This window comes from Octopus sinensis, linkage group LG9 (genome assembly GCF_006345805.1).
Source record: "Octopus sinensis linkage group LG9, ASM634580v1, whole genome shotgun sequence".
In the NCBI taxonomy this organism is placed as follows: Eukaryota; Metazoa; Mollusca; class Cephalopoda; order Octopoda; family Octopodidae; genus Octopus; species Octopus sinensis.
The window spans coordinates 21,501,530-21,523,444 of NC_043005.1; the positions used below are offsets into that span (position 1 = coordinate 21,501,530).

General features: G+C 37.0%; 2 protein-coding genes across 2 annotated transcripts in view; both read left to right on the plus strand.

The window, feature by feature from the left end:
• Positions 1-17,353, plus strand: part of LOC118764742 — a 152,701-nt gene extending 135,348 nt beyond the window's left edge. The window contains exons 38-41 of the mRNA XM_036505708.1: positions 483-722; positions 10,076-10,312; positions 17,085-17,255; positions 17,334-17,353. Coding sequence (XP_036361601.1) covers positions 483-722; positions 10,076-10,312; positions 17,085-17,255; positions 17,334-17,353 — 668 coding nt within the window. The remainder of the gene's footprint in view (positions 1-482; positions 723-10,075; positions 10,313-17,084; positions 17,256-17,333) is intronic.
• A 516-nt stretch (positions 17,354-17,869) lies between these two features.
• The window catches only part of LOC115215518, a 530,737-nt gene continuing 526,691 nt past the window's right edge, over positions 17,870-21,915 (plus strand). Inside the window, exon 1 of the mRNA XM_029784691.2 lies at positions 17,870-18,091. The gene's annotated coding sequence lies outside the window, so the exon portion shown is untranslated. The remainder of the gene's footprint in view (positions 18,092-21,915) is intronic.

The window sequence follows — 21,915 nt, forward strand, 5'->3', positions numbered from 1 at the left end:
GAAGGGAAAGGATTTTTGATTTCCCAGACAAAACTTTTCAAAATAGTAAAGTGGTGAGTTACATTCTTTTACATTTTCAGTTCAAATCTAAACAACTATTATAATTCTGAGGTTGATTTATTTTCATTTATATATTTACTACTCTGTGTGTGGCCTTCTGTTTGAGTTAGGAACCATTATCGTTAATATTGTTACCATCAATAATAATTATAATTATTCTTGTTGTTAAGGGTAATAGGTCGACGCAATCATTTGAGCATCAGACGAAATGTGTTGTAGCATTTGTTCTGGCTCATTAGCTTCAGAGTTCAAATGCTGCTGATGTTAATTTTGCCCTCGCAGGACCAATGGAATATGATACTGGTCCGGTGTAGAAGCCAATTTCATTGATCAATTCCTACCTCAAAGTTTCTATGATGGTAAATTATTATAGTTGTTGTTGATGTTATTGTTTATTGGTTTAAATTTTTCTTTAACTCTAGATCCTCAGATTCATTTTGTGAAAATAAAAGGTGCTACTCTGGATGTACCAGGGAAGATATTGTGGAAGAAGAAAAATGTAACAACAAAAGCCTGTGCAGAAAAATGTTTGTCAGACAAAAAATGTCTATCATTTGAAATAAATAAAGAAATGGGAAAGTGTTTCTTATCAAAGCAAGCTGCAAGTTCCTCCAAGAAAATTAAGAAAGTCAAGAACAAAGATTACTACCAACGAGTGAAACGTAACTATTCTTAGTATTTTATTTTAAGAATTATCCTCTCCTCTTCTTCAGAAATTTGATTCCATTTGAATTGCGTAGAATACTTATGGACAACTATTTCTGTAAAGATATTGAAGGTTCATCTGTAAAAGAAACAAAAAATATTAAGAATTGAAAAAATTCTAAAAAGACATTGTCATACAGCATTTGTTCACCTTGAACACTTTTATGCAAGTTTTCAATTGTATATTGTGTGCATGTCAGAAAGGAAATTCCTGTTCTCTTTCTTAAATACAAATAGTTGTAGTAGTGGTGGTGGCAGTGGTAGAAGCAACAACTGTGGACTTTCTTCACATCCCCATGTTGACATGGCTTTGACAGTACTGTTAGAACACAATGTCTCATATCTTGTAGCTGTGCTACATAATCCAATATACAGAATAACAGAAAAAAATAATACCAAGCTATGTAGTTGTGTATTTCCTATATTTTCTAAAGGATAATGTAGTAAGATACCCTTCCTGTCACCAACCATTATATCACATGAAGAGAGTACATTTTCCCATATTTCTGGAATCAGAGTAGTTATCTGCAGAGACAAAAGATGATTTTCTGCTTAAAGAACAACACAGCAAACAAAATCACTCAGTGCAGCTCAAGGATTTTGTCCTTTCCTGTTGAAATCCTTCTTTGCTGAAATCCTGGACATCAGAGGAAATTCACAAGTTTTAGTGATCTCAGTAGTCAAATATTAATGGTTGCCAGGATGTCATTGCTTATGATCAAACTTTCTGGCTCAAAAATAAAAGGTGGGATCCATTTCTCTGAATATTTATGTGGAACTTTAACTGAGATGAAGTTGCAGATTTCACTCCAATATTTATTCTTGGCACTCTCAAGAAGTTCAAGCACATTCCCAGATCAGGTTTATACAGAGGTAAAATTCAAGCAATTTCAATAATATGAACAGCTATGGCATGAAAAGGTTTAGCAAGAAATGGACATGAATCTTCAGAGAGTTTGATTTAACCATACATTACTACCAATCTATGTTCAACAAAGTGGATATTACCTTAGAATAGAAGTCTGGTATCAGACAAGTAATATTCTTACAAAAAGTCTGAGGAGGAGAACAGATATCTTCATAGGAATTTGAGCTCCTTCTTCCAAGCTATAATAAAACATTACAAAAAGAATCTCCAATTCATCCTGAAATAGAGATATTTGTGACAGCATCCAATGCTGGGTTGGGTTTAATAAGAAGTTAGTATAAAAAGAGCATCTTCCACCTCCACCCTCAAAAGATATTTAGAAAGAGGATAATTTGATTCAGTTCATCCTTCAAACTAAATATGTCCATGAATATAACAAGAGAATTTTTGTACTCCATTTGACACCATTTCTCAGGCATGCTTAAGTATCAAAAGCTATTTAATGCAAAGTGTTAAGCTTTGTTACTCCTGTCTAGATAACCCAACATGCAGCATTGTGTGTTATAGCAGGAAAAGCATACACTTATCCAAATTTTATTGCAAATATCTTCTTGTGTCTGTCAAAATCACTCCACATCTCTACTGAAAGAATTCTGGCTATTTATGACAGTAATCTATAGAACAGCCTTCACTTCACATAGACTCATACCTATTAACTTCAAGAAGAGTTTCAAACAGCAAGCATACTCCTTCAAGTTCAGGTATAGGAAAAAGTCCACCTCTCTTGTTCTGTTTTATCTGGGGAGTTCAAGAACGGGAATTATTTTCCCATATAACTTCAAGTATACTCACCAAACCTACTCCCTAATCATGAGGCAATTATTGTTTCTTGGAAAAAAGGAATAGGTAGCAAGTGGTGGAGAGAAAAAAAATAAGTGGGAAAAGACTGAATGATATAGCATTAAAGAGGATGGAAAGTAAGGGTATACTAGTAAATAATTAAATAGAAAAATAAATAAATAACTGAAATGGTGAAACATATATAGGAACTAAATATTTATACTGGTTTTTATCTTATTTCCCATTATGCATGCTCTGTATATTATAATTAGTACACTGCTAAGTACAGTGGAAAGAATATCCACTACACTAGAAAGATAAATAATAAGGGTAATCTACATGGAGAACTCTAACTGATACAATAGTAGCTATATATATAACTGTACACACAATATAGATAGACAGACACACAGACAGCAATGTATATATATATATATATATATATATATATATAAATACTAGCAGAGACTACCAGCATTTCCCGTGTTACATACAATTGAAGAATTAGACTTTTCTGTTATATTTTCTGGAATGAACTGGAATATCTATGTTTCAAATTTCATCAAAATTGCAGATGAGGGTTATTTCCCTCTTTACACACCCTAAAAAAATTGTAATCGTGTCACATATATCCCATACTACTGATTTTTATGTGCATATTCCAAAATTCCAGTCTTATTGAACCTGTTAAAAAGATTTTGCTCCTGAAAAATGGAGTTCATGGAGCTCTAAAATGTGAGAGTTAAGGCCCCTGTTGAGGGTGGGCATCTTAATTTCAACCAGAGAAGTTAAACTGTTGAGAATCTTGTTAACTTGGGTTTAATATCTATTGTTTGAATTTCTTTGAAATAGGAAATATATATTCACTGGGTTTGTAAAAGAGAGCAAAGCTACCGGAAACCAAAAGACGAATGATCACAATAAGTAGTCAGCTACCCTACCCTAGTCGTTACCACTCCCAATATAGTATTCCTCACCATCCAGGTGACAGGCACAGCCATAAGATGCATTGCGAATCTATAGCAATTGGAAGGGCATGACCCATCTGAAATAAACATTAACAACTGTGTGACATGAGGGCTAAGGAGAAATGAAAGTGTCACCTCTGGAGTTTGCAAATAACCACTATACTGATATGTAACTGGACAGAATAAATTTACGATATATAAATATCTTTGAATAACCAGTCACTCATCTGGGAAGGCCTTGAAATCAATGTTACCATCTGGGGACTATGTGTGACCCTGTGATAATAAAAAAACTGAAAGGAGGTCTGCAATCAAATAACTTTACTCAACACTTAGCAACTGAATCAATGGAGTCAAAGATGCTTCTCATTTACTCAACAATTTATGCACTACATTGCAGAAACCACAATGTAAGTGTATGTCAAAGCAAACTGTTACACTGTTGTACCATTGAATTAAAAATAATGCTCATCTTTTATGCTCGGGTAACCCTACAGCTTCCAAGAGCACAACTGTATTCATTTTTACTTAGATAAAATGACAAAATTGTGGGTATTAAGTCCCCATGGAGGGGTCTTTCTAAGTTGTAAGATGATGAAATTTTATAAATATTACTTCATTTGTGTCTAAATTTTATGGTTAAAATTTTATCAAGAGCAAAAATATATGAGTTGTCATGGGGGTTATGGCACTTATGCATAGAATATAATTTCCAAATTTCATAAAGATCGATTCAGTACTTTTGACCTAGTTTTGGATCATAAATGACTAAAATTGGGTGTTAAGGCCCCCATAAGAGTGTTATATATATTTTTATATATATATATAAATAATAATAAATATTAGGGAATAAATCCAAATTTACAGGGAAAAAATCAGATTTAGGATTAAATCCAATTTTATAGTAAAATATTATATAATATTAATTAGAGACAAAACCACTATTTTGCAAAACAAACAAGGAAAGACTTAATCAATACATAACATTTTAATAAAAAGTAAAAAAACCGCCACTACAATTGTTTCATGTCTTGATCGACAATCTTCAGGTGGATTTCCGATCTAAAATATCAATATTTTAAAATATAAGTATAAAAAATAATTTTAAAATAATTAAAGTATCAATGAAAAAATATAAATATATAATCTATATATAACCTATATATAATCCATATATAATCAATATATAAACTAAAATAAACCTATCAACAATTAAATATAAAACAAAATAAAAATAAACTATATATACACCCATACACATATAACTAATTATATATAACCATATCTAAATACATACACTAACTCACACACCTATATATACATCCCTATACATACACATAAAAACGTCTAGGCAACGATAATTAAATAAAATAGCCAAATACTTCAACACAATACTTATTCATACTCCCTCACACACACATACAACCCACATTCATAAACAATATACGTATACCCGCTCACACATACATATACAAACATACAGAACTCGATATATACACCAATATATTCACACCCACATCTATACAGATAAATAAATTACGCAAATAATCCCCCCCCCCACACACACACATTCACACATACATAAACACTCAAAAGCAAAATAAACAATTCTTTGCACGTGGTGATCGAACGTTTTTTTTTTAATTATGAATGGAATAATATATAATCAACTTAAATATACAGAATCTACTACAAAACACCAATAAACCATCATGATAAATGAAACCCACATACATATAATGATAAAACTCCCCCTACCATACACAATTACACCTATATAGCAATCCCATATACACATTCACACACAAATATACATACGTAAAACACACACACACAACATATACGTATACCCCCTCACATATACATATACATACTTACTAAACTCGATATATACAACAATATTTTCACACCCACACTCATACAGATAAATAAATTACACAACTAAAATACGCACACACACACACACATTCACACATACATAAACACTCAAAAGAAAACCAACATTACTACACATAATACAATATATAAAATACTTCATAATTAACCAGAATATCATAAGTAACAAGATTAACATAAGGAGAAAAAATATACATACTTTCAAGTCAGTTTCAAATTATGAAGTGAAATTAAACTCTAGCCGTTAAAAACGTCAAACAAAATTACGTTACCATAGGAACCTAACATATGTATAAAAAGTATTCGCGCTCTGGAAACGAACGTCATTTAAAATTATGAATGGAGAAATGGAATAAATGGAATTAAAAATTATATTCACGTGGTAAACGAACATTACTTAAAAATTATGAATGGAATAATGTAATAAAATAACAAACATCATAAATAGACATAAATTACTACGAATTCTTTAATAAAACTACCATGATAAACTAAAACTCATAAATACATATAATGATAAAACCTCCCTTTACTAAACTCTATAACATACCTATATAGCAATCCCCCTAACCTATACATTCACACACAAATACACACACGTAAACCACACACCCACGACATATACAAATACCCACCTCACTCACACATACCTATACATACGTATAAACCTCAATATATACACCAAAAACCCACTCCCACCCCACACAGACAAATAAACACATACATCCCCAAAAATGGGCGCAATCCCACGCACACCAATCATGCATGTATACAATTGCACACACAAGAACAATACATAATCAACCCAAATATACAGAACCTACCACAAATCACCAACAAACCACCATGACAAATGAAACCCAAACACATACAATGACAAAACTCCCCCCACCATACACAATTACACCCACATAGCAATCTCCATATATACATCCACACACAAACACACATACGCAAAACACACACACACACAACACATACGTACACCCCCCTACATACCCATATACATACGTACCAAACCCGACATACACAACAATACGCTCTCCCCCTACCATACACAATTACACCTATATAGCAATCCCATATACACATTCACACACAAATATACATACGTAAAACACACACACACAACATATACGTATACCCCCTCACATATACATATACATACTTACTAAACTCGATATATACAACTATATTTTCACACCCACACTCATACAGATAAATAAATTACACAACTAAAATACGCACACACACACACACATTCACACATACATAAACACTCAAAAGAAAAACAACATTACTACACATAATACGATATATAAAATACTTCATAAGTAACCAGAATATATGTATTTATATATATATATGTATTTACATATATATATATATATATAGATATAGATATATATATACATAGATATAGATATATATACACCCACACACATACAAAGATGAATTGATAGATACAACTGACTGGGCAAACAAAAATATGAGACACTGCCTAGTGTTTTTTTTATGTTGATAAGCCTGGTACTTATTCTATTAGTCTGTTCTTGTGAAACCAGTAAGTTATGGGGATGTAAATAAATGAACAGTAGTTGTGAAACAGTGATGAGGGTGAAACACATAGACGATTGATTTCAGTTCCTGTCTAAGAAATCCATATACATATATATGGATTTCTTAGACAGGAACTGAAACAAATCAATCATATTTATATGTATGTATATATGTAAGTGTATGTGTGTGTTTTTGTCTCTGTGTTTCATCCTCATCACTGCTTCACAACTGCTGTTCATTTATTTACATCCCCATAACTTACTGGTTTCACCAGAACAAACTAATAGAATAAGTACCAGGCTTATCAACATAAAAATATATATATATATCGTTTAGCATTCGCTTTCCATGCTAGCATGGGTTGGACGGTTCAACTGGGGTCTGGGATGCCAGAAGGCTGCACCAGGCCCAGTCTTATCTGGTAATGTTTCTACGGCTGGATGCCCTTTGTATACACACACACGCACACACACAGAGACAAATTGATAGATACAACTGAGTGGGCAAAAAACAAAATATGAGACACTGCCTAGTGGGTTTTTTTATTTTGATAAGCCTTGTACTTATTCTTTCAGTTTCTTCTAGTGAAACAAGTAAGTTATGGGGATGTAAATAAATGAACACCAGTTGTGAAGCAGTGATGAGGGAGAAACACAAAGACACACACATATACATAGATACATACATATATATACAATTGATTTCTTTCAGTTTCTGTCTTCAAAATCCACTGACAAGGCTTTGGTTGGTCTGAGGCTATAGCAGAAGATGCATGCCAAGTTACCACACACTGGAACTGAAACATGTGTTTTGGAACCAAGTTTGTTACCACACAGCCACACCTACACCTATGTATGTGTGTGTGTGTATATATATGTATGCATGTATATATGTGTATATATATGTGTACATATTACATCTATATCTATAGAAATACATCTATACATATACATGTGTACATATACAGCTGTACATATACATGTATATATATACATCTATATATATATATATATATATATATATATATATATATATATATATATACATGTAAATTAAAATTTAAAATAATAAGGGTGAAAAATTGAATATTAATTTGATTAATATGAATTGAAAATCAGTGGTGTAGCATATAAGACCATAGCGGATCTTCTGCTAGCAAAATGGATTTCCACTGTTAATGGTTCATCCCTGTTATATAATACTTTCACTTTAATAGTTTCAGTATTAAAGTGGAAGTGTGTGACATTACAATAGAGAGATCTTTTTGTTTCACTTTGAACATGTAATACTGAAATAGTGGAGCAGATATGATATTGCTGTGAGCTTGCCCTAGGCAAGAAGTTAAAAATGTTTTTTGCCCATGACACTACATGGACCCATGTGTAAAATTTAAATGAAATTGGTTGTGTAGTTCTCAAGTTTTAGGGATTCACACAGACTGACAGACAGCCACACATTCTCAGTTTTATATATATATATATATATATATACACTCTCACATACATATAGACATGTATATGGTTGTGTGTATATAAGTTTTGTTTATTGTATGTATAGGAGGAAGGAATCTGGGGCCCTGTTTGTTTTTTCCTTATCAAACTCCAAATTGCTCAAATGCACAGGCAGAAAATTTGGGATGTGGTATTTACGTTTAATTCCTGCAGCTTTGGCACACCATTTTCCTGCTGATATAATATATATAAATATATATATAGACATATATATCATCATCATCGTTTAACGTCCGAGTTCCATGCTAGCATGGGTTGGACGATTTTGACTGAGGGCTGGCGAACCAGATGGCTGCACCAGGCTCCAATCTTGATCTGGCAGAGTTTCTACAGCTGGATGCCCTTCCTAACGCCAACCACTCCGAGAGTGTAGTGGGTGCTTTTTACGTGCCACCGGCACGGGGTCCAGTCAGGCGGTACTGGCAATTACCTTGATCAATTCTTTTTACACATGCCAGTGTAGTATAATATAATATAGATGTATAAACAAAATCAAAAATCAATAAATAGCAAGATACAATTATATAAAGCAAATTACCTCATTAAGAAAATCTCTGTAAGAGTTGAAAGCAGTATCTACACTGAGAAGTAATTTTTATTACCATCTAAACATGGGTGTCCTCTAAGAACATAGAATACTGATATTTCAACCCCAGGAGGATGCCTCCTCCTGCTGGTTACCCAGTGTGCTTCGGACTCAATATACATTCCCAGTTATCAAGACCATCAGATCATGAGGTTTCGACCTTATTATGATCATCCTTGGTGATAGATAATCATCTACAAGACATAGCAGTAGTACACCCCCCAGCTTGCAATATAAAGAAAATAATTGACACACAATCACTGATTTTGCAACAAGCAAATTAGCTTGTTAAGAAAATCTCTATAAGGGATGAAAGTAATATCTATACTGAGAATTAATCTTTATTGCCATCTAAACATGGGTGTTCCATACATACTGCAAAATGGTGTGAACTGCTGCTATGTCTAGTAGACAAGTAGCCATCACCATAATAGAGTTCAATACTGCATGGCCTAATGGTCTCAATAACTGTGGTATTAGGGAGTTCTCTTTTGCTTGCAATATATATCAAGTGCAAAGTGCACTGGGTAACTCCTCTGGGGGTTAAAATAGCTGTATTGTCAACTCTAAGAGAACATCCATGATTAGATTGTGATAAACGTTACAAATGTAAAATGTCTAAATATTTTTCCTAACTTTTATCTAATTTTCTTTTACATGCAGATTAATTTTTTTATATATATTTCGGTCATTTTTCAACAAATATAAATTTTTATTATGTTTGAGGAATTCATTATGATAGGAATGCTGCAAAGCATCGATTTCAAGTCATAAAGTGGCAGAGCTTGTCATACAGAGCAAAAATAAACAGGATTGGATCTGCACACAATTAAAGGAGAGGTGTACAAATGTATTGTTCACAGCCTAACTATGGAGACAAGATTTCAAATAAGTCTGAAGGTGTTCTACAAATCATATTCTGATTAGGGTGTCATTTTGCAGATCAATTATTTGTTTTTAATAAATTGGCCATTTCGCACCACATGCTTTACAATATTTAACATATGCTAGGAAATGTGTGTGTGTGTTTGAGTGGGTAGATGTATATGTAATATATTTCTTGTTTTCTATTTTGTTTCAGCTGATGAAGGGCCTATTATACTGAAAAAAGTTAGCATACCAATCCAGGCTACTTTAGGACGGCTTAAGGATAAGACCTTAATGAAGTGTAAAAAGGCTTGTCAACAATATGTAGGATGTAACTCTTATCAGTACAATGCTGATGATAAGTTGTGTGATCTGAGTAATGTGACTCAGTTGAGTGATAATGTACTTAAACCCAATGATGGAAAGTGGGATATATACATAGCTAACCCAGGTCAGTAGAGTGTTTCCATTTTATTTATTTTGTGCATGCCTGTGTGTATTATCATATTCATATGTGTGTGTATACATATCTCTCTCTCTCTCTCTCTCTCTCTCTCTATATATATATATATATATATATATATATATATATATATATATATATATATATATATATATATATATACACACACACACATATGTACACACATTATATATATATATATTACTAGCTGCTAAGCCTGGTTTCACCTGGTCTGTTTGGATGATGTGGCTGTGATCGTTTTCAGTTAAGCATAATCTATAACAGTGTTTCTCAACCTTATCATTTCGGGTCCCCTGTTCCGATTGGAGCCTCCAGCTGTATGAATATTTCCTGACTCCCACCACCTTGTCAGAAAACAGCTTTGGGATTTGTGAAGAATGAATTTGTATGTAGTCTGTTTCTGAGACCTATTCTATTGGACCTCTGACTAATCATTAAAACATTGATTTAATTATGAACATAGAAAGAAATTATACATAAATTAAGTTCAGACCTCTACATGGTAGCTAGACCTGGTAGAAATTGCAGTCAAATCTCCCTCAAAACACCTTACTGTCTTAATCTGACAATTCTGTCTATAATGTAGTTTGAATGAGAAGCTGTAACTAAAGATTAAGATTATTAACTCCACAAAGAGGTGAAAGAAGAGAGACAGTAGCAAATGTTTTGGCTGACTGTCATCCTGTCATCCCCTTGTTGCTAACAAAAGGGTATATGCCAGCTGTGTGAGCAAGTGATTATCTTAATGGCAGAACAAATGGGAATTCCTTTAGAAAAAGTTTTAATCGATTTTCGTGGTAACTATGAGGGTTAAGAAAAAATACAAACCACAGTACAATCTATGCACCCATCTCCACCTGTGTGCCATTTTTTACGTGAATCCACCCAGTGGTGAACCTCAAGACAAGAAAGAATACAATGATTACCCATATCCAATTTATATAATAGATATATATATATGGACACATACATATATGTATAGCATCAGTATATTCCATTACAATTTGCCTTTCTTCATTGTTAAAGTTATAGCTAGGCTGTCTTTAATGTTCTAGAAACACCTTCAAGCAGTGCTTCTCCAACCACAAATCCTCATTCAGGATCCCAGAGAGATGGTACACCACATCTTTGGCCAGTCATGTGTAGCACCTGAAGGACAAAGGGTCTCCACGCATAATATCATAGAAGATCTTAGAAGAACCAGGCCCCTACATCAACAGGAGCAAGCATTGGAAGCTGTGCATAGCTGAACAGGCGAGAATATTAAAGAATTCCCTTGACCCAAGGAACAGCTTAAATTCCAGGACAGATATCTTCAGACCCTGCTTATGTGTTAGAAAGTTTCCTACTGAAGTCTTGGAACCCATAAGCTGATAACGTCAATTATAGACACTGGTCTAAGGAAAACAATCCTTGTGCATAATACTTCTTTGTGCAATTAGCTACAAAATCTTTTCTCCCTAAATTTGAGAGAGTTTATAGACCACCGGCCATTAAAGTCTGAAGAAACGCCATAGAGCCAAGCATATTATGGATGTGAAACCCAGAATAATCCCATAGACCAGCCATAACTATCTTTATCTTAATATATTTATATATATTCAGATTGCTAGATTGCTAGACAGTGTGTGAGAGAAAATTGTGACATCACAGGAGAGAAATGCGTCCACATGAATGATGGTGCACTTGCTTTTAATGTTTCTGAAAAGAAAGAGGGTTGGAGAAGCCATTATGAAAGACTGCTGAATGTGGAGAATGAATGGGAGGAGGAGAGCCTGCAAAATGTTGACCCAGTAGAGGGACCAGCTATCACAATAGAAAGCTCCCTAGTAGATAAAGCAACTAAGGGTATGAAGCCAGAAAAAAACCTCCATCCCATCAGGAATCACTGCTGAGATGCTTAAAACATTGGTGGTGTGGGCTATGGTCTAGACACCTGCATTGTAAACCAGGTAGTTCATAATGGAGTCATACCCAATGACTGGCATAGCAGCACCATAGTCAACTGCTACAAGAGTAAAGGTGACCCTCTAGATAGAAATAACTACATGGGTATCAAGCTGCTGGATTAGATGATGAAGGTCATGGAGAATGTTATAGCCCATCTCATTAGGGAGAGAGTCTGCTAAGATGAGATGTAGTTTGGTTTTGTTCTGGGTAGAAGCACCACTGATGCCATATTCCTGGTTCGACAACTGCAAGAGATATACCTAGCTAAAGATAAACACATCTACTTAGCTTTCATGGACTTGGAGAAAGCCTTTGACAGGGTTCCCCGATCCCTTATCTGGTGGGCAATGCAGAAACTGGAGATTGACTAATGGTTAATAAGGGCTGTACAGGCCATATACAGAGAGGCCATTAGTAAGATTAGGATTGGCAACGAGTATAGTGAAGAATTCTGGGTAGAAGTAGGGGTCCACCAAGGTTCAGCCCTCAGCCACTTTTTATTCATCATAGTCCTCCAGGCAATAACAGAGGAATTCAAGTCGGGTTGCTCCTGGCAGCTCCTCTATGCTGATGACCTGGCCCTAATTGCAGAATCACTACCGGAACTAGAAAAGAAATTCCGTGTGTGGAAGCTAGGTTTAGAATCAAAAGGCCTTAGAGTCAATGTAGCAAAGACTAAAGTTCTAATAAGTAGGAAGGTGAACTCATCACACACCCCTCATCACACACCCCTGCTCGATCTGTAGAAAAGGTGTAGGTAGAAACTCCATAAGATGTACCCAGTGTAAGCTATGCATGCATAAGGGTTGCAGCAACATCAAAGGTAAATTAACCAAGAAGATAGCTTTCGTGTGCAACAGATGCACAGGGGCAATAGACACCACAGATACTCAGAAAACAGATTCCATCACACTCCAGGAGGAGAAACTAGAAGTAGTTGATAGTTTCCACTACCTAGGTGACCAAGTTAGTAGTGGAGGTGGATGCTCAGAGAGTGTTACCAATAGAATATGAATAGCCTGAGCAAAGTTTAGAAAGCTTCTACCCCTACTGGTGACAAAGGGTCTCTCACTCAGAGTGAAAGGTAGATTGTACAACACATGTGTGAACTACCATGCTTCACGGTAATGAAACATGGGCTGTGACTGTGGAGGACATGCATAGGCTTGAAAGAAATGAAGCTAGCATGATCTGCTGGATGTGTAATGTCAGTGTGCACACACGACAGAGTGTAAGCGCCCTGAGAGAAATGCTGGACATAAGAAACATCAGATGTGGTGTGCAAGAGAGACGTTTGTGCTGGTATGGTCATGTACTACAGATGGATGAGGAGAGGTGTGTGAAGAAGTGCCACTCCCAAACAGTTGAAGGAATCCAGGGTAGAGGTAGACCCAGGAAGACATGGGATGAGGTGGTCAAGCATGACCTTCGAATGTTAGGCCTCACAGAGGCAATGACAAAGACCAAGACCTCTGGATATATGCTGAGACTGCGAAGACCTGACAAATAACGTGAGTTCATGGCTGTTTCCTGTACCAGCTTCACATAGCAGCCCCAGCCCATCCAAAGTACCTTGGATCGCAAGACAGCCTGCTGTGCTTACCTTGGATCGTAAGGCGACCTGCTGTGCTTGAGGAGATCTACATCAAAATAAAAATCAAATGGAAATCGTAGTTGTGATACCCATGCCAGTGGCACATAAAAAGCACCATCTGAATGTGGCTGATACCAGCGCTGCCTTGACTGTCTTCCATGCCGGTGGTATGTAAAAAGCACCCACTACACTCACAGAGTGGTTGGCATTAGGAAGGTCATCCAGCTGTAAAAGCACTACCAGATCAGACTCGAGCCTAGTACAGCCTCCTAGCTTCCCAGATCCCGGTCAACCCGTCCAACCCATGCTAGCATGGAAAATGGACGTTAAATGATGATGATGATGATATATCATCATCATCATTTAACGTCCATTGTCCATGCTGGCATGGATTGGACAGTTTGGCTGGTCTGGCATGCTGGAAAGCTGCATCTGATTTGGGATGGTTTTCTACTGCTGGATGCCTTTCCTAACATCAACCATTCCGAGAGTGTAATAGGTGTTTTTATGTGCCACCAGCAGGGGTGTCATTTGTTTGACTCCTGAGTGTGTTTATGTGCCAATTTGCATGACACCGGTATCTGCTATGACTGCGATATATATATAAGTGCATGTATAAAATATATATAAAATATATATATGGTTTCAGTATATGTTTGAGTGTGTGTACATGCAAGTTTGTGTATATGCCCTGTATGAATGTGTGCATGTATGTTTGTGTGTATATTTTGCATGTGATGTATGTATATGAATATTCCAGTTCTATATTTAAGAGATGAGGAATTATGTACATTATTTATATTATTTATATTTGACGGATATTTGTCCTCATTTTGTTTGTTGTTAATACGTTTCGGCTGATATACCCTCCAACCTTCATCAGGTGTCTTGGGGAAATCTTTAACCTGGGTTCTCATTTTGCATTAAACTTGGGAAGTCTGATACAGACATTAAGCATGCTTCAGCAAGCTTATAGCAATGAGGCAATGGGATGTATGCAATGTTTTGAGTGGCATTGGTGCTTCAAAAAAGCAAACGAAAATCCTAGAAGATGATGAGTGATCAGGAAGACAAAAGTGTCACACCTGGAAATGTGGTATCGTGCATCAAGAATTCATCCCCACCCCCAATCAAACTGTCAAGTGTTTTGCTGCGATATTTTGAAGCATTTGCGAGAGGATATTTGGCAAAACAGACCAGACCTGTGGAGCACAAAGAACTGGATTCTTCACAATGAAAGTGTACCTGACTTACGGGAGAACAATAGATTGTTCTCTGTGTTACAAATAGTTCATCTTGTCTTCAGTTTGAGACTGCATTCACATCCTGGCCTGAATAACATTGATAATTAAGCATATAGGAGGAATTTGAATTTGCACTGTCTTGTGTTTTGACACAACCCTGAATCAAATAGACAGAGGTAATAATTTCAATGCTTTCTTAATCAGATGTGAAAAACTTTTATGTTTATTTTGGTATAAGTTACCTACTTTTTTCTAGCTGGTCAAGTATTGGTCAACAACAGCCTTAAAATAAGTAGTTCCTATTACCATTACTTTGATCAAATTTCCTGCCTGGCAGACAGGATGGTCTAGCTCTGTAGAAGATTAATGTAGTTTGTTCTCCATTTTCTTTAATTTGTATGATTATGAGATTGATTAATATCAAATCAAACCAAATCAAAATAGATGAACATCAATGGAATTTGTATCTTTGTGGTACCAGTACCGGTGGCACACAAGAAAACCATCCGAACGTGGCCGTAGCCAGTACCGCATCGACTGGCCTCTGTGATGTGGGCACATAACAAACACCATCCGATCGTGGCCGTCCGCCAGCCTCATCTGGCACCTGTGTTGGTGGCACATAAAAACACCAACCGAAGACCCGGCAAGACTAGTCAGGCCATAACCCGTGGCCCCTACTTGGGACGTAGTCAGTCCACCTGTGTATACCTTCCTTCCTTCTTGTGACACTTGTGAAGACCTGTGAAGACCTGTTGAGGCAAGTGAAAATCAAATCAAATCAGATCAAAATAGATGAACATCAATGGAATTTGTATCTTTGTGGTACCAGTGCCGGTGGCACACAAGAAAACCATCCGAACGTGGCCGTAGCCAGTACCGCGTCGACTGGCCTCCGTGCTGTGGGCACGCAACAAACACCATCCGATCGTGGCCGTTCGCCAGCCTCATCTGGCACCTGTGTCGGTGGCACATAAAAACACCATCCGAAGACCCGGCAAGACTAGTCAGGCCATAACCCGTGGCCCCTACCTGGGACGTAGTCAGTCCACCTGTGCATACCTTCCTTCTTGTGACACTTGTGAAGACCTGTTGAGGCAAGTGAAAATCAAATCAAATCAAAACAAATCAAAATAGATGAACATCAATGGAATTTGTATCTTTGTGGTACCAGTGCCGGTGGCACACAAGAAAATCATCCGAACGTGGCCGTAGCCAGTACCGCATAGACTGGCCTCCGTGCTTTGGGGACGTAACAAACACCATCCGATCGTGGCCGTCCGCCAGCCTCATCTGGCACCTGTGTCGGTGGCACATAAAAACACCATCCGAGCGTGGCCGTCTGCCAGCCTCATCTGGCACCTGTGTCGGTGGCACATAAAAACACCATCCGAGCGTGGCCGTTCGCCAGCCTCGTCTGGCACCTGTGTCGGTGGCACATAAAATCACCCACTACACTCTCGGAGTGGTTGGCGTTAGGAAGGGCATCCAGCTGTAGAAACACTGCAAGATCTGACTGGCCTGGTGCAGCCTTCGGGCTCCCCAGACCCCAGTTGAACCGTCCAACCCATGCTAGCATGGAAAACGGACGCTAAATGATGATGATGATGATGATGATGATAGTATTAGGAAACTATGATTCTACAACCTTATCAGAAACATGCATAAGCTAGCTGGAATAAATTATTTAAATATCCATCATCCTTGTACCTTTTCTATTATACTCTGTAACTATTGTATATATCAATTTTACTTGGTGACTAAGCTTTTCATTAGGATCCTTAAGGATCACTTCCTTTCATGTGATATATGTATGTCTGTATGTGTGTGCCAATATCTTTAGTTTGTTACAGTCAATATCTTTTATTCTAAATTTGTCATTATTTCCTCATTCTCACCCTCCTCCTAACATATATTCACCATTGATATCAATTTCTATTATCACTTCCAGTTATTACAAAAGTTGATTGTGGACTGCCAAAAGATGTTGTTGGTGCAAAGAAGTCCTACACTAAAACCACCTATAAATCTGAAGTGACCTACACCTGTCCAGGAAGACAAAAGTTGAAGTCAAGATGTAAAGATGACAATAAATGGACTCCAGTTACATCCAGTTGCAAAGGTAATTTAAATAGGTTCGCTTCTGTTGTCTCTGTCTAGGTATTTTTGTTTAATTTTTTTTATTAAATATCTTTGTCAGAAGAATGTCTGTATCCATGACAATTTCTATAGTATTTGTGGCTGGTTGGAAGGAAAGCAAGAGCTGTCCTCAGACCAGATAACTTTCCAAATCTATGCAAATGAATAGACTTGCATAAGCTATCCAAGGTTGAGGTAATGGTATTAATTTGAGTGAAGAATTAAGTTTACCAACCAAGAACATCAAGTGAGGAAGTGTGTTCTCTCCAGCAGGCTTCAGCATAGTTTCCATCCATCAAACTTCATTCACAATTCTTAGTCATGAAACAGATTGGTAACATCAACAATGATTATTATTATTTATGCTGGTGATGGATTGAGAAAATCATCAGAACATCAGACAAAATGTGTTGTGGTATTAGTTCTGGCTCTTTTCCAGGGCCAATAAAATAAAATACCAGTCAAGTGTAAGGCCCAATTTAATCAATCACTTCCTACCTCAAATTTTTGTCCTTTTTTCTATGTTAGAAATTTTTGTTTTTGGTGTTTACATTTATCTCAATCTTATTTTAATTCCAGTTTCTAAAATCCATTTTGTGAAAGTAAAAGGTGCAGTTCTTGATATACCTGGAAAAATTTTGGAGAGTAATAAAAGTCTAACAGCAGATGTTTGCGCAGAAAGATGTTTGTCTAACAAAAATTGTTTATCCTTTGAAATAACTGAAGAAACTGGAAAATGTTACTTATCAAAGGAAAGTGCAACTTCCTCCAAGAAAATAAAAGGAGCCAAAAGCAGAGATTACTACCAACGAATAAATTGTAATTATTCTTTGTGTTTTTCTTTTCCACTTATTTTGAAATTTGTAATTCCATTTCTACTTTGTGATACAGTTTTCTCTAATAGAATATCTACTTTTAAGTGGGGATAAATATTATCTCTTGATATTAATACTGCCTCTGTCACCAATATGTATTTTTCAACAAGCTAACTGGCTAATCATGACATTAGCACCTGTTCTCACACTGTGATTCTGTATATTGCTGTAGCAGTCAAGTGTCCAACATTGACAAGACCAAAAAAGCTTGAAATGATCTAGTGATCTCAGTGCTGGATATAGCAAGGATTTATCTCCCCACTAGCGATATAAACAAGAGTGCATTTTGCACCAAAAAGCCAATATGACTGTCTCTCATGGTAACTGCTTCAGTAGACATTACTTTAGACTTTAAGTCAGATATTACACAAAGAATACCCCATGAGTAACTTAAGAAGTAGATCAGAAGACTTCATGGGAATTTCCACTTCTACTTCCAAGCTATATAATATTAAATTTTTTAGCAAGTATTACTGAAAAAATCTCCAATTTATCCACAAATCTTTTATCATTTAGTTGTTGCAATCATTTGATTGTGTCCATGTTGCTGCAACACCTTGAAGGGTTTTAGTTGAACAAATCAGCTCTAGGATTTATGTTTTAAAGCCAAGTACTAATTCTATCAGTCTCTTTTGCCAAACTACTAAGTTACAGGGTTGCAAATACACCACAAGCAGTTGTCAAGTGGTGGTGGGAGATGAACACACTCACACACACACATACACACCTATATACAACAGGCTTCTTTCAGTTTCCGTTCTACCAAATTCACTCACAAAGCTTTGGTCAGCCAGGGGCTACAGTAGAAGACAATTGCCCATGCTTCCATGCAGTGGGACTGAACCTGCAACCATGTGGTTGAGAAGCAAGCTTGTTACCACACAGGCATGCTTGTGCTTACACATATTTTTGATAGCATCTTTTACAGTACAACAAGGTGTTATTTTGGATTGGCTTTAGAGAGAATATAGTATAAACAGAGCAACTTCCATCTCCACACCAAAACAGAATTAGGGAGGGATCAAATTTATTCTGTCTTCAGTTCAACCTAAATGTCTCAATGAACATGACCAGGAACTTTTTATCCTGTATTAGACACCATTTCTCAGAATGTGCATAGTGTTAAAGTTTGTAACTCTTCCAGCATTTCCACAACAGGAAATGCATACACGTATCCAGCTTTTATTCATGATGCCTAGTTATAACTGTCAAAATCCATCAAGCCCTCTGCTGAAAGAATTCTACCTTTCTATGTTAGTGGTATATAGAACAACCTTCACTCCAACTGATGGCTTCACAGTGAGACTTACTATCAGTAACTTCAAGAAAAGTTTCATTTAACTTATTTATTCTTTTAAGTTAATGTACAGGGGAAAGTTCACCTCTATTATAGTTTTATTTGGAGTGTCCAAGAACAGGAAAATGATCTACCTAGCATAAGCACAAGCTTACTCACCTAATTATAAACAATGTTCTGTGTTCAAATATTATGTAATTATATAGAAATACCATGTAATCAGAATTTGAAAGAAAATATTAGAAAGCCATCTAATTCAGTATTTTTTATACAGACAATTTGTTATCAAAAGCACAATCGGTCCATGAGAATATGTTTTTGCATAGTCACCCATCTCAAAATTCATGTGCATTCTATTTTATCATAAGATGTACTTGGAAGCTCACCTAATTGTTTAGGTTGTACATAAATTATATGTACATTCCTCTTCTGCTAGTGTGCTTTTCTATAAGATTAAAGGAATTTTAACAACACTTGACACACTGGCTAACCACCTGCTGATCAGCACTTAGACAATACTAAATTAATCCATTAGAAAAAGATATGCAAATGATACACAACTTAAACTTTGAAAGAAGTTTTCAAATGAGCCTGAAGATGTACTAAAACTCACATGAATTCCAAGTTGTAATTATGTGGATCAATTATCTGTTTATAATAAATTGTCCTTTTAAATTAAATTATGCACCAGATGCTATAATAATGTTTAATGTGTGTGTGAGATTCATCATCATCATCATCATCATCGTTTAACGTCCGCTTTCCATGCTAGCATGGGTTGGACGGTTCAACTGGGGTCTGGGAAGCCTGAAGGCTGCACCAGGCCAGTCAGATCTGGCAGTGTTTCTACAGCTGGATGCCCTTCCTAACGCCAACCAATCCGAGAGTGTAGTGGGTGATTTTATGTGCTACCGACACAGGTGCCAGACGAAGCTGGTGAACGGCCACGCTCGGATGGTGTTTTTTTATGTGCCACCGACACAGGTGCCAGACGAGGCTGGCGAATGACCACGATCGGATGGTGTTTGTTATGTGCCCACAGCACGGAGGCCAGTCGATGCGGTACTGGCTACGGCCACGTTCGGATGGTTGTCTTATGTGCCACAAAGATACAAATTCCATTGATGTTCATCTATTTTGATTTGGTTTGATTTTGGTTTGATTTTCACTTGCCTCAACAGGTCTTCACAAGTGTCACAAGAAGGAAGGTATGCACAGGTGGACTGACTATGTCCCAGGTAGGGGCCACTGGTTATGGCCTCACTAGTTTTGCCGGGTCTTCTCACGCACAGCATACTTCCATAGGTCTCAGTCTCTAGTCATTTCCTTGGTGAGACCTAAAGTTCGAAGGTCATGTTTCACCACCTCATCTCAGGTTTTCCTGGGTCTACCTCTTCCACAGGTTCCCTCAACTGCTAGGGTGTAGCACTTTTGCACACAACTATCTTCAGCCATTCTCATCACATGACCATACCAGCGCAAACGTCTCTCTTGCACACCACAACTGATGCTTCTTAGGTTCAACATTTCTCTCAAGGTACTTACACTCTGTCGATTATGAACACTGACATTACACTGGCTTCATTTCTTGTGAGCTTACGCATATCCTCAGCAGTCACGGCCCATGTTTCACTACCATGTAGCATGGCTGTATGTACACATGCATCATACAGTCTGCCTTTTACTCTGAGCGAGAGGCCTTTTGTCACCAGTAGGGGTAAGAGCTCTCTAAACTTTGCCCAGGCTATTCTTACTCTAGCCGTTACACTTTCAGCACACCCACCCCTGCTACTGACTTGGTCACCTAGGTAGTGGAAGCTATCAACTACTTCTAGTTTGTCTCCCTGGAACGTGGTAGAAGTTGGTCTCTGCACATTTCCAGTGTTTATTGCTCCTGAGCATCTGCCACAGACAAAAACTATTTTCCTAGTTAGCCTTCCTTTGACATTGCTGCACCTCTTATGTGTCCATAGCTTACACTTGGTGCACCTTATAGAGTTTCTACCTACACCTTTTTTACAGATCGAGCAGGGCCATCTACCTGAAGTCGTTTGTGATTGGTCCACCTTCCTACATATTAGGACTTTGGTTTTGGCTAGGTTGATTCTAAGGCCCTTCGATTCTAATCCTTGTTTCCACACCTGAAACTTCTCCTCCAGTTCTGATAGTGACTCAGCAATTAGAGCAAGGTCATCAGCATAGAGGAGCTCCCAGGGGCATCCTGTCTTGAATTCCTCCGTTATTGTCTGAAGGACTATGATAAATAGGAGGGGACTGAGGACTGAACCTTGGTGGACCCCAACCTCTACCCGGAATTCTTCACTGTACTCGTTGCCAACCCTCACCTTACTAGCAGCGTCTCTGTACATGGCTCGCACAGCTCTCACTAACCATTCATCTATCCCTAGTTTCCTCATTGACCACCAGATAAGAGATCGGGGGACCCTGTCAAAGGCTTTCTCCATGTCAAC